Source organism: Harpia harpyja, chromosome 2, assembly GCF_026419915.1.
Source record: "Harpia harpyja isolate bHarHar1 chromosome 2, bHarHar1 primary haplotype, whole genome shotgun sequence".
Taxonomy (NCBI): Eukaryota; Metazoa; Chordata; class Aves; order Accipitriformes; family Accipitridae; genus Harpia; species Harpia harpyja.
In genome coordinates, this window is record NC_068941.1 from 17,390,931 (window position 1) to 17,405,910 (window position 14,980).

General features: G+C 37.9%; 1 protein-coding gene across 1 annotated transcript in view; it reads left to right on the forward strand.

The window, feature by feature from the left end:
* EDNRA (endothelin receptor type A) overlaps positions 1 to 13,148 on the forward strand; it is a 34,857-nt gene extending 21,709 nt beyond the window's left edge. Inside the window, exons 4-8 of the mRNA XM_052772073.1 lie at positions 2,101 to 2,299; positions 6,181 to 6,333; positions 8,504 to 8,637; positions 9,039 to 9,147; positions 11,091 to 13,148. Coding sequence (XP_052628033.1) covers positions 2,101 to 2,299; positions 6,181 to 6,333; positions 8,504 to 8,637; positions 9,039 to 9,147; positions 11,091 to 11,231 — 736 coding nt within the window. The 3' untranslated portion in view covers positions 11,232 to 13,148. The remainder of the gene's footprint in view (positions 1 to 2,100; positions 2,300 to 6,180; positions 6,334 to 8,503; positions 8,638 to 9,038; positions 9,148 to 11,090) is intronic.
* Positions 13,149 to 14,980: the final 1,832 nt, after the last annotated feature.

A 14,980-nucleotide genomic window follows, 5' to 3' on the forward strand; every position in this document is an offset into this window, starting at 1 on the left:
AAATGCTATGTGTGTGAATCCCAAATTAGTGTCTTGGTTAGAGGAGGGGTGAGGAAGCCTTTTAATAACTCTAAATTTTACTGATCTCTGTAGCCTAGGTCCTGTATCCCTTAGCTAATGTTTTTTCCCATCGGAAGCTCTTTATTCCTTCTATCTCAGAAATTAAAAATCCAATGCTTCCCAGTACACTCAAAGCATCCTAACCCAGAGTTCTCAACTACTCTTTTCCTTAAACCCTTGTTATCCCTGAGCCTTCAAGCCCATACCAAAACTCTGTATTCCTTCCAATCACCTCTCTACCATCCCACCCTAATCCTTGCACAACCTAGTCCTCCAACCTAAAGCTTTCTGATCTAAATTCCCCTGTTCTTTCCTTCCCTTGCCAAACCTCACCCATTCCTGCAACTCAGAGCCTACATACTTACAAATTGTGTCCTCCTGGTCTGTTGAGGGCATCTCCTTTCCCCATACCTTTCACCTTCCTTGTGCCTGCTGGTATGCCCTTTTGTACTCCAGTTAGCTGCTGTCGTCAGCTACAACCCCCCTCCCCATTTGCTTTTCTCTGAAAAGCTTAACCTTGGCTCATGCCTTGGAAAGGTATTAAGAATGTAGGTAGCAGCTGCACATATCCAAATGTATCTGCCAGGAGTCTAGGGGGCAGAAAATGAGGGTATGTCTGAGGAAGAAAAGAATACTTGCCATAGTCAGTAAAATGACACAGCTCCCTACCATTTATAATCTGCTTCAGTGACTTCTTATTCTGACATTTTTTAAAGCAGATGAACAACCTTTCTTGACTTTTTTTCTCCTCAGCTAAAGACTATTTCACCACTGGATGCCATGATATATCCATGTAGCACTGTAATTCCAAATGGGAAGGTGCTATTATTTTGGGGAAGTAAAATAAACAGTTTAGAAACTGTTACATCACCAATGACAGAAAGCTCTCCAACATAATTTTTAGATAGCACTGTCTTTGCTAAATTGTTAGAAATGCTAAGTAACTCGTTTACTGCAGCTATTGCTAGACAACAGTTAAGTCTGCTACTGAAAATTTTATTTATGGACTGGTTTGTACTCTGTCTTGCATGCCTATCAGTCTTCTCCAAATAACTGTTGACCAGAGTTGGCAGAGAGGTTGAGGTCTCAAAGCTAATAAATTGCTACAAGTTCCTTGAAAACTGGCAGACAAGTAGAGGAGAAAGACACTCTCAGTTCCCTGACTGGGGGAAGGGCTGCAGCGTGGTAACAAGAATCCTCCAGCATTGGAGGGACAGAGAAGGTAAAGAGAGGAAGAGGAAAAAGGAGAAATGCATGGGCCATCTTTGAAACTTCTTTAAGAGTTCTCACCTTTTACCAAGATTACAGTTGAGACACATACACATAGGAAAGCAGTTTTCAATAATTCCACTTTTTACAGAGCAACTTGCTATCTAAGGGATAAAGTAGTGCGAAAATGTGTTGGTTTTGCCACATCCAGTCTTCTTACCCATGCGCTTCAGTTTCTCATCAGAAAGGTGACGCAGAGGCTGAGATAGCTGTCAGAAAGTCCTAACTAGCACTCAGCTGTAGTCTAAGGCAAATACAGAATATGCTGCATAAACCCAGTATTTTTAACATTCCGTAGTGTAAATAGAAGAAATGCATTTTCATCTAATGAAGAGTATTTTCACAGTATTTCATTGCATGGAAGCTGACAACTTCAGATAGCACTGCTATTACAGCTGAGGTAGCTGAAGGAGATAGACGTTTTGTATCCATTAGAATGGCTTGTGTGCCTGGAAGCTCTTTTTCTTCTGTTATGTAAGCTGATCTAGTGGAAGGTACAGTCTGTCCTCACAAACCTTGCCTACTTTAACTAGAAATCATTAGCGTAGTCCACATTGCAGAATTCCACACAGTCCTGTACCTAAGTAGAACAGTTGCAGCCAGCTCTCCGCTAACCCCCCTTGATGAGCTCTGCTGTGTCCTAGGTGGCTTGACAGCTGGCAGAGCCCCTGGAACAGGCAGAAAAAACAAGCAATGCAAGTCTAAGATGTCTCAATTTAAGGAAGAAACCAAAGGTTGGAAACTAATGCCTCTTATACTGGTCTCTTTCAGGTATAGAGCAGTTGCCTCGTGGAGCCGTGTTCAGGGAATTGGAATCCCTATGATCACTGCTATTGAGATTTTCTCCATTTGGCTTCTGTCCTTCATACTGGCTATTCCAGAAGCAATTGGTTTTGCTGTGGTACCTTTCAGATACAAGGATGAAGGTTATGTTACTTGCATGCTCAATCCTACAAATAATTTTATGTTGGTAAGTAACATCCTTTCTTCTCTTTTTGGAATCCACAGTATATAGGTTAGACAATTGAGATACTGGATTATAATACACTTTATTCATCCATTAAAGTGCAAAATCTATTCTAATGTATACTGGTGCAAAGAGGATCCTTCATTTACAGTGACTTGTCTCTACTTTCAGCCAGAGATACTAAATGGGACTTTACAACATTTTCATTTCTTCACTGCTGAGGATTCTTAATACAGAAATTTGCAATTCGGGCCTGCTTAAAGTACAATCAAGAGATGTATCAGGGTAGCCAGAGCCTTGGAAGGTATTGTGTTTCTAGGTATAACACCTTGGAGCTTGTAACTGTCAAAACCCATGTTTTACCATGATTAGTCATCATTTTGCATGCTGTAGCCAGCTCTTTGGCAGATAAAGAAAAGGGTGGGGCCATGCTCTAACATAACTTCTCCTATTCTATACGCATTTACAAAGTCAAGCAGAGAATAATCCCTTCCTTTAAAAAAAATCATGACTACAAATCTGACAGACTCACATCTCCAACCTAGGCAGCTTGGGCACTGTTAGCTGTCATGTAGATACAGCTACTCAAGAGCAAGAGAAGTGTCTAAGACATACCAGGCTTCTTTGGCATGTTTCATAGCCCTCATCCTCTGTGCTACTGCAGCTTAACAGTTGCCAATACCTACATTAGCTTGTTCAAAGCAACTCAGGTGAGTAGTCACTACAGAATTAATAGATCTTTACTGCATAGGGGGATAGTGATTTTCTGCCTGGCCTTACACTGAGAAAATGGGAAAGTGGTATCTTAATTTTTTCTTTGCGAACCCAAAGAAGGGCCAGCCACCCTTCACCCAGTAATAAAAAAAGAGTAATATTCTGGTTTGTGTCAGAGAAGACAGATAGTGCAATGCCTTAAGTCTTGAGGGAAACTCCATATTTTTTTCCAGACTAGACTTTTTCATGATAGAGTGCAAGTTTCTCTTTTTTGAATGTCTGGCACTTCTTCTTTTATTGGATCAGAATGTGGCTTGGGCTGGAATTGGGAAGGATAGAGCAAAACGGAGCTAGGAAATTTAGAAAATAAAAAGTGTGGATGATTAGAGTTTTTCAGAGGAACATCCCCAACTTTGGCAGGGTTACACAGACTGCAGGGATGGCAGGAAGAGCAAGAGACAATTGCAAGAGAAGACAAAAGAAATTCCCTAATGGAAATAATTAATGCAGGTGAAAATGGAGAGGAATTCCCCAGGACTTACTATACCTTTGTTTCTAAACTCTACAGACTATATGACTGTAGATACTGTAGTTAGAAGAATATGATTTATGAAATGCACACTGCAGCAAATTTCCCTTTTGTAATAGCTGTTTTTCTCCACAAATGCGCCTGCACAATCTTCACTTCTCTCCCTAAGAAAAAGAATAGTTTTCTCTTCCCTTTTCTCAAAAACACTACAGTTCATGTCTTCCATAGGCATGCTAACTTTAATGATTATTATTCTGTTCTTAATGTGGTAAGTAGAATAGCTTGGTTTGTTTTATTAGCAGGAATTAGTATCTTTTACTTGCTCTGCATAATTCAAAAGCTCCAAATCTCCCCACACCAGTTTGATTTTCGAGGAGACAAACCAGCATTTACATCCAAGCTGAGAGTAAATGTTGGATGTGCCAGTCAAAATGGAGAGTGTTGTGTTTCAATGCGTTGCAAGCAAGTACAAACATGAGATTAAAATGGAAATACCATTTTAACCTTAACTATAGTATCTACTACCACAAACACCACAATAAACAATTACTAAACTTTGGGAAGGACTTATAATTAAATTTTGTTTTTAATAGGAGCTTTATTCATGTTTAAAGCTATCCTTGAAAGACTTAAAAGATTCATGCTAGACCATGATTCCCAAGAGGCTGAGTGCACTAGGAAACTTGTTTAAAATGCACATTTCCTGTAGAAAACCAGTTCCATGTGGGCTTTCAAGACAAACAAAAGAATGTCTACTTCTCTTAAATCAACCCAATTTTGTGCTTTGATGTAAGCTTTGTGAAACTCAGATTCCACAATTAATCATTTACAGACTTTTTTTGTAGGTTTTACAACCTCACAAAGCCAGGTCCTCATACAGAATTGATGCACTGGTCAGGGTTGTAACACAGAACTCTATGCGTGTGTTTTCTTGACTGACAGGCAATGCTCACAAAAGCTGGTAGACTGATACGACAGAAAGTTTTTCTTGTAAACAGCATGGATTCACAGAGTACACATTTTGTTGTGCTGCCCAACCAATATGATTCTAGTCTGACTTGGAGGAATTTGCCACGGAAAAGATAATTGTCTCCATGTATTAGCAATCCTTTTCTCTGCAGAAAGAGTGGTAATTAGATTTCCCCTCAGTACAAACTCTTCAAATATGAGGCATATTGTTTTCTTGTTTTCTGCTGGCAGAAGCTCTATTCCCAGTGGGGGAAATTGTGGCCCCAAGGAGAGTGCAACTATGCAGCAGACTGTAGCCCCTCCTCACGCAGGGATGAGGCTAATGAGGAGGAGGAAACAAACTAATCAACACAATTCAAAATGTCCTGTGAGGTGGGGTTGTGGCCTAGATACCAGCAGCTTACTCTAAATTAGCAAGCTCTGTAAGCAGCTGCGTTAGGGCAGAGGGAGAAAAATCAAAAGCATTCCCATTTTCTTAGTAAATCAACTTTCTAGTGTAACTGAAACAGATTTAAAAATGAACATTATTAAATACTAGTCTATTAATTGCATCCATTTTTTTCATCTTTCAAAGTTTAGTACCGTTCAGTTTTAAAGGTAAACAAGATGTCAAAAGTTTGACTTTTTCAAACAGGATTCATATAATCCTCAGTTATTAGCATTTTGACATTTGGTGTGGGAACTGTGATGTTACAAGAGCACATCCACTAGGAATAAACAAGCTAGGGGAAAGATTGTGAGAAAGAAGGTTCCCTTTTACACACATCCATCTCAGTGACTAATAACATAGAGACAGGAAGTATTTAAAATGTCATATTTCAGTGCACACTTTTGGCTAAGCATCAAAGTCAAAAACCAAGATACAACATTTTCTCAAGTCTGAAAATATAATCATCTACAGAAGAGTAATTTTAAATGTTTTGTCAAATGTAGTATTTCCCATAATACATGAATGTATTAACTTAAACCACAACTTAAATCACAGCTAACACTTAAAATTACACAGCAAAGTACTATATCAAGTCCTTCAGTGTCCTGTCACAAAAGGCAAATGGTATGAATGGCAGGCAAAGGGTTAAAAGTAACTGTACCACTAGAAGCCACCCATCTTAAGCTTTGCATATATATCAGACAAACACTTATGAAGTGGCTCCTATCTGCCCAGTACATAAGCAAACCAACTACCAATCTTTTCACTGATAACAAAAGGTGATTAAACTTACAAGACATTTTGAATTTTCCTTTTTTGGAATCAGGACAGAAGCTGTAGAGGTAAATGGCATTTCCTGAGACAGGCTTTTAGTAAGATTTGTTATCTCAAACTGACACTGTCTACATTTTGGCATGTCTTTTTCATGAAACTGGATTCCAGTTTTCATGAATGAGTGTTAAATGTTCAGAAAACACAACCAAAAAAAATTAATTTCAACCCAAGAGAGATTGCAACAAAGGTACGGGCAGGCTATCCGTAAGGTAAAATAAATGTTTACACTGCCAGAATTCCCATTTTGATGTTGGTTCAAAACAGATCAACAATAAGGAAGTTTACATCATTTGTGCTGTTTACCAATAGACAGATACCAGCGTACCATCACACTTTCCAAGACCTTTCTGTGGTACTTTCCATTGAATAGTAAGAAAATATCATCTCTTTTCTTTATCTTATCAACAGTTTTACAAAGATGCAAAGGATTGGTGGCTGTTTGGTTTCTATTTCTGCATGCCACTGGCATGTACTGCCATCTTTTATACGCTAATGACTTGTGAAATGTTAAACAGAAGAAACAGCAACTTGAGAATCGCTCTCAGTGAACACCTTAAGCAGGTAAATATTAGGAACACCATTGTTTGAAAATACTGTTCTTCTTTCTTTGGGTTATCTTAGAAATGTTTCAAAGTGTACTTGAATACAGTAAATTACAGAAATAGAAAGTGAGGATGTAGGTTATTTATGACGTTAAGGTATTCATTTAAGCCCAGAACACAAGACTAAATCATTGTATAAGGAAGTATTGAAGACAGTACGCTCAGGAAACTAGCCAGTTTCTTTCTTTTCCTAAGTATGTGTGATTACTGTGCTCTCCTGCTCTTTAACCTCAGATCACTACTGGCTAAATGCTTTGAAGTTTAACTACAAAGATTTGCCAAAAAAAATGTTTCTTTTTATTCATAAAGATAGGACTTCATGGGTCCTCCCTACTTCTGGCACACTTTGATACATAACTTTAGTTTCATATAGAAGCAACTGTAGAATAACCTGGTTTAGAATAGAGTGGATTTTTTTTTTCAGGGTTACTGCACTGTTGCAGTACCACTGCTGTAGCTGCTTTGAAAAGAGCAACAGGAGAACAGTACAAACGATCATTGAGTAAAGTCACTCACAGAACCGTCAGATCTCACTTTGCTGTTTTTGCAGCACTGTCTAATGTTTAAATCCTAACTGAAATTTTAAAAACAATCTGTAGCTTTCCCACCGCATTAACGTCAGCCCCTCAAATTCCACTCTTTCTCTCAAATTCCACTCTTTCTTTCAAATTCCACATTCACAGATGTGAATCCCTAAAGCAGTCCCCTCTGCATCAGAGTGAGCTCTCTCAGGGGTTCCTCCTCTGCTGGTTCATTCCAGACCACAGCAGACTGGAAAATCCTCCCCTTGTGCAGATGCTCCACTTTTTCCCCTCATCAGGCCCCAGGGCATGCAACACAGTCTGTCCTAAGGCCACAGGCAAGCTACTCCACCCATTAGAACTAGAATGGTATGTACTGGGTGGGGGAATCCACCCTCCAGCTTTCCCATCCTGATGTGCAGTACCCAGCAAAGCTACTTAGGGTGGTTGCTGGAGGATGACTTTATGGCACAATTTACAAGTGCCTATCTTTTTAACTATCACCTTTTAGCCCTTTCTTCCTCCCTTCCCTACAGCCTTGTCCATATTAATGTCTAGTCATGATCCTTTTCGTATTTTGATAAAAACTGCTATTACAAGAACGAAGAAACAGTAATAGTCATACTCAAAGCCTAACAAGACTTACTGTAATCACACATTTGACTTTAAGTTTTTTAATGGCAGAGCCTTGCAATGCTTGTTATTTGTTACATTACAGTGGCAGTTTCAGAAGTGGTATTCTTACCCCTTCATGTGCTTCTATCAAATCCATGCCTACCAAACACCACTGGTATGCATTGTCAAAAATCCACTAAAACATCAGTAAATCTCTAGAGCCATATAAAATATCCATTAAATTGAAATTATTTCCTAAGTATTATGAGATTAATCTGCAATACAGACATTTCTAAAATTTTGTTTGTAGAGGAACTATTTACTTGAGAACATCAAGATCACAGAGAAAGGATCACATAGCAAAATTAATATACTGCACAGTATCTCTTTATGTAACATGATGCATACTAAATATAAAATAATACATCAGAGAGAATTTGACATCCTGGCTAGGTACGTGGTTGAATGGGACTTTTATTGCCAATTGATTTAGGTGCCTTGGGTTTACAGATTGCCCCACATAAAAGAATAGGTACAAGTGGTTTATCAAGCAGGTGTGATCCCAGTTTCCTTCATACATGAAAAAGTTCTTTTGCAGATTATGCATGTTTCTGAAGAAGGAGGTTTATCTGAGGGATTGCCAGAAAACTAATCCAGTGTAGAGGAAAAAGAAGGGCTGGGAAAGTAATCAGGTTCAGGAAAGACCAGCTGTGGATTTTCCTTGGCTAACATCTACAGTGTCCTGGCAATGACCTGTGTCCTCCAGCTGCTCCAGTCTCAGTGATGAGCAGATTCTGTTGAGGATGGTCAGAATCAAGAACATGACAAGCCCCATAAAAAATGGTTCAGCGACATCAGATAGTCTGGAAGCTGCATTTTGGGAATCCTTGCATGCTTTATCTAGATTTCTTTGGTGCCAACATCACTACACTACAATCACCTACCAATATGAATTAGGCACTCAGTCATAGTTATCTTTACTTCTTTTTCTAGCGTCGAGAAGTTGCAAAGACAGTTTTCTGTTTAGTAGTGATTTTTGCTCTTTGCTGGTTCCCTCTCCATTTGAGCCGAATTTTGAAGAAAATGGTATACAATGAAAGAGACCCCGGCAGATGTGAACTGCTCAGGTACTTCATTTTCTATGTCAATCAGTTGTTTAGACTGGAAAAATAAAATGCCGCACACTTGGAGTTTATGTGAGAAATGTCATTGTGCATGCAACTGTGGTGTTAGAAGAGCAAACACTTTGTTTTATGACTTTTCAGCTGCATCCATTTTTAGGGGTTTCGGTTTTAACGGGGTAGCATAATTTCAATAAATGTTGTTTGTCACCATTGCAGTCACTTCCCTCTAGCTTTTATGAACTTCTGTGAGACATTCTTACAGACCTGGCATGGTACAAGATTAGATTGAGGGAGTTAGGTAAGAGACAGTTTCTGTGACAGAAGAGATTGTAACCACAAAGAGCATGGATGCTTCTACAGTATATGAAGAGTCTAAATGTTTTGCTTTCTCTTTTGTTGCTTAGTTTCTTGCTGCCATTGGATTATATCAGCATCAACCTGGCAACCATGAACTCTTGTATAAACCCAATAGCTCTGTATTTTGTGAGCAAGAAGTTTAAAAACTGTTTCCAGGTAAGATCTTCTTGATAAGCTTTTATGTCCAGTTAATGAACTGTATTAAACCACTTAGTTATTACCTATTTTTAGCAGTTGGGAGATGAGGCATGCAAAGGAATGAAAGATTATAAATTGTCTAGTTTACCAGCTAGCAGCTCACATAGCACACATACCAAACTGAAAGAAGAACTATCCACTTTATCTGAAATGCTAAACCAGTAAATAAGTTTGACTTAGTCCTCATATGTAAACATGTAAACTGAGACAGACAAGCTCTTGTCAGTACTATTTATCTGCATGTGACGTGTACATGAAATAGAATTTGTTTGTAACATATTTCCCACACCAGATGAAGTCAAAGAACACGTACACAGGACACCAAGCTGTCTGCAGTTAAACAATCCCATTAACAACTAAAAATTTCAGGCTCGATTACCAAATCAGGCACCTGAGTTGACTTTGGCAATTAAATAAGCATTGTGGCTTTTGCCTGCATTTTTCCAGTTCCTACACATAAAAACTTATTTTAAGGCTAAAATAATTTCCTTGTGACATTGTGCCTCTGCAAGTCCCAGTTCACCTAATAAAGGCAATACAGGAAGAAAGAAAATGGGAGCATATAGTGGTAAAGAAAGTAATTAAATGGAAAAGGAAGACTGAAATAGCTTTAACTGCAAAGAAAAATAAAAGACGACGGGACTGCACCACTAAACTTTAAGTCTGCGGATAGACAACTCAAGCTACTGAAAAAATGTAATAAATTATTAGAATAGAGAATACCTGTTTGTCTGTAGCTTGCTCAGACTTACAAAGTATTTCAAGGGAGCATTTTCACATGATAAATAAGAAGTCAGCTTTGCTTTTTATAGTCCCCTACTTCATTTGGGAACTGTGGAGAGGATAATATACCTGAACTTGTCCTCAGGTGAAAGGGAGAGGTAACAGTGCATACTACCAGGCTGCTCCTCATGTCATTAGTTCATTCTTCCCATTTGTCCTTCCAAATAAAATTACCATCCAACAACTCTAATTAAAGAATTTTCAGCTATTATTTAATCCTTCCCAGCTTCTCAGTATAGCTTACCCTTTCCCTTCTACTATCAAGGTCATTAATTCAGGCAATCTTTCCATTTTGTATTTGAGTTTCTCACCCTACCTCTGTTGCTATTTTACATACCCACCCACAGAGAGATAGCACATATATCTTAAGTCTGGCTTTACTTCTCTGCAACACTCACTTCTCCTTGAGCTCACAGAAGTGATGGATCTACTGCTGATATTGCTGTTGCTCCTCTGAGGCCCTAACTCTTTCCCCTAAAGTAAAGATTCCATCTACATAGAATTAGGCACTAGTTTTTGTGAAGGGAGGGGAGGATAGCTGAAGAATCCTTTCTGCTCCTTTCAGAAGATACAACTGAACATACCAGCCTGTGAAGAACCTGGGAGTATGATCCTGAATGATCATCTATTCTTAACTGTGAAAAATGATACACCTCAATATATTCACCGTCCCTTTTCCTAAACAATTTATATTCTTCTAAGGTGTGAGAAGAGACCTACGTCACAGGCTGGGGAATTTTCTTCTTTTCTTTTACATGCTAAGCAGCACACTGATCCCTAAGTTTGAAGTGCAGTGATAAAGAGGAGAAAAAACCCAACCCAGCTCTTAAAATATGTATTAAGTTCTGCCAGCCCTCAATCTATTTACCTTAGACAAATTTCCCTTTTGATACTGTGAAAATTTTTCTTAAGTAAGAGGCACAGGCTGGGCCTAATTTGCTGCATTTGTGATGTTTAATCACAAGAATTGTTTGCATCCTAGGATAAAAAATTTGCCTGCATGCAGCTATCACTCCCTTCAGCTAGAATCGTCTGTTCATTTCTGAATGAAAAATATGGCTGGCAATTTGCAGAGTTGAAAGATTTGTGTTAACCTTTTTTTTTTTTTTAATTTCCAGTCATGTCTTTGCTGTTGCTGCTCCCAATCTAAGAGTCTAGTGACTTCGGTGCCCATGAATGGAACAAGCATTCAGTGGAAAAATCAGGAATTAAACAATCACAATACAGATCGAAGCAGCCACAAAGACAGCATAAACTGAAAATTAAGGACTCTCATACCACTTTAGAATCAAACAGGAAAAAAAAAGTCACAACAAAGCTATTTCAGCAGGAAGCCCAGTGACTGTTCCATAATCAGTTCAGACATGTACACCCTTGTACCTAATTCTAGAGGTGACTGAGTAGTTTGACTGACTATAACTGTGATGTTCTATGGACTGAGATCCACTGGATGGTAATTCTGTCTCCGAAAATGATATTGATGTGATTATGACACCAAAAAACTGACTTGAACTACACAGGTGGTTTGCTCTTCTGAACCAAGCAGGAACTGTCCAGTGTCTGACTGGTACAATACAATCTTTTTACCTGACTGTCACCTAGAATTAATCACTCTGGAATTTTTTGGAAGATATCAAAATGGAATCTGTCTGTGACTATATTTTCTCTCTGCCCATTTGTCTTTTAACTTTTATTTGTGTGGTGGATATATTCCATTCACCAGTATGTTTTGCATGTTGTTGTTGTTGTTTTTCAGGTTTATGTTGGAAAATGTTTTGGTCCACACCAGTATTTTATTTACTTATGTTACAATGGGTCAGGACATTAGCTGGGCAGTTCACCTTTGTAGCACTTCAGTACTCAAAAATAGGAAATGACCATTTAAAGTAGCATAAACATTTGGCACTTAAGCACAGATTAATACCAAAATGAGGTATTAATAATACAGTACTATACTGTGTTATTTATTCTAATGCTCTGTACAAAATAACCATAATAAACATAATCTATATCAGCAAAAAGAATGAAAGATGCCCACAAAGGGGCACCTTACAATGTGTTTTTAATTAACCTGCCATGTTAATTCTTAAACTATATGAACCTATTAATCTATTTAGACTGTAGCTGTGTTAAATCTAAGTCAAAATGAGGATCAGTGGAACACAGTGAAACATTATTACAGCTGTCCAAAGAGTTCTGAGAATATGGTTATTATCATAGCAACTATGCAGAACACTACTTACACATTGTGAACATGAGGTTATAGTCATAGTGAATGCAGAACTGTGGAAGTCCCTAACAGTTGGATGTGCACAAGGGTATTTTGTGCCTTATGCTTGCAGAGTTCTTTGTCTTACTCTCACAATGTTAAAAGATTTTAATGGGGTTTGATAGTTTATTAGAATTGTTAACCATACAAATGCTATGAATAATATATAGAAAATATTGCTTGCATACATGTAAACTGGTGATTTACTTATTATTTCCATCCATTATGGTTACATGGCAAGAGATTCCTTGTTTGGCTATAAAAATTTTTAACAGGTAGCCTTTCATTAAATAGTGGAATTAAATAGTGTGGTGTCATATATAATATGCCTCATGCACAAATCTGCTAGGAAATTTGTAGCATGTGTTGTGCCAGGCTAAGAAGCAGTAAATAAAATTCCACAATATTTTAAACATCCATTACATTTCAAGTGAAAGATATAATCCTGCATATTTTTATTTATGAGGTCAAAATGCTAGTGCCTACAGTGACTTCTGCTGCACAAGTTTCCCAAATGTTTACATTCACACAAATCTTCTAAAGTATATTAAAAAAAAAGTTCTTTAAATTGGTTTATGTATTTTTGTGTGCTTTTGTCTCTGTGGCATATATGCATGTATAAATACGTACAAATTTATGTTCATACGTTATAAACCTAAATACAGTCTTCTGACAGTGCTCTGTAGTAGTGCCTAAGAGCATGGTATTGAATGAGACTTGGCTGAATTTTATTCCAAACATTTCATCCTCAAACCGTATCAAAAACCATAGTAAATGAGTAACAACACTTTCCTTTGAGAAGGTTGAATTACTGAGTCTCTTTACATCCTGATAACTTCACTGCTTCTTTGACAGAATGTATTGAGCAGATGATAAAAGTAAACAGAAAACAGGCATGAGAAATGGATTTAAGTTGTAAATTGCCCCTTCTTTATTTCAAGGCAGGAAAAAGCTTTGTGCGCATTCCCCTCTTCTGTTATTTATCTGATGGTTAGATGAACCAAAAAATTCATACTATACCAGCAAATCATTAATCTGGTTGTTTAGAGACAATCTTTTCTACCTGTCTACATAAGACAGTGAGCAGTAGAGACAATCCAGGACAGAAACTTCCAGACTCTTAACTTCTACAAAAAAACACATCTACTGCAAAAGTTTCAGACTCTGAAATGGACCATTTTTAGGCTTTACCAGCACTGATACCAACCACAAGTCATGAAAAGCTAACAGTTTTCCTTCCAGCATTAACACTTCAAACATCTATTGCTTTCAAACCAACAGTTGGCTCTATTACGTGGCAAAGATATATGCATGCGCACACACAAAGCATACTTTAAGCCAGTTCAGCCTAGATGGCAAAAACATCTTCCTACTCCCCAAAGAACTGACTGACCTCAGTGGCAACATTATAAAATACAAAACCTTTAACTAAAGAAAAAAAGAGGGTAAAGTATCTAACAGATGTGAGATATGTTTTCTAGAATGCTTTAGAATGATTTTTGGAAGCTTACTTAGGCATCAAAGCCTGCAAAAACTAATTGGTGATCCTCATTTCATCTCCTTCAGCCGGTGGAAGGACAGACAGAGCCTAAGTAACAGTGACAAGTGAGGTCTGGGGAGGTCTCAGACTCCTTTTTGCCATGCATGCTCTTTTGTATTTTCACTGGCAGCTGCTGCTCCCACTCACAAATGAATCATAAGGACAAAGGGTGTTATGATGTGGCAACTATGGTGAGGGGGGAATTGTTTCTGTAAAACTTCCTAAGGTTTTTAAATTCTCTCCTATTCTGCCCACCGATAATGGTAAATATTCCTTCTAGTATTGTACCTACCCTCAATTCTGAAAAAGCTACCTTTCCAAAAGAGCCAACGAAAGTCTTCCACAACTCTGAAATTCAACAAGACTTAATTTTAACCTTTCCCTTTCCTGCCAAGTTCTGCAAAAAGGTGCTCTGGCATTTCTCTTTGTGCACCAAAACCAGTGTAGGTTTAGTTGGGACTTTCCTCTGCTGTTGCACAGAAGCTGCTTTCTCTTTTGCATCAGAACAACTTTCCACAAGTGTCCTTCCATCTTCTTATTTTATGGACATTTTTATGTCTGCTATTTGCATTCCTCTCAGCTGAACCAAGCCTAGCTTTTCTCTGCAGCTGACAGGATCTCTATTCCACAAGTTTCAGATTAATTTCTTACACTTTTTGGAACATCTGTTCATCATAATCAACATCTATTTAACTATCACAATCATTGTTTTTGTGGACTTCATAATTCCCAACTCTCTTCAGTCCAGTCAGTGTATAATTTCATTGACTGTTTCCTCTTATATGCAGTCTCACATCTCAACTTCAAACACTTCACAGAATTTTCTTTAATTTTAGAATCCAGTTATTCTCCTTGTTTTCAATATGCATTTTTTTCAAACTACCTCACAAAACATTTCCTCTTTGGTATATTTTATACTCATTTGCTTCAAAGATACAGCATACATAGGTTTTTACTTACATTTATGCTTGTGTTCATTTATTTACATATGAAACTCTGCTTCAGACCTGACCTAGCCAGCTCCTGTGCTTTGGAAAAAAGTGCCAACGTAGTAGTTCATCATAAATTTCACCTGACAGAATTGTTAGCTTGGTTCTGTGAAAGGAGGCTTATGCAGCTCTCATGTCTGAATATGTTTATTTTTGCTTTTAATATAGTCAGTTTCAGGTGTTTACCTGTCTGTCCCTCTATCTTTCAAC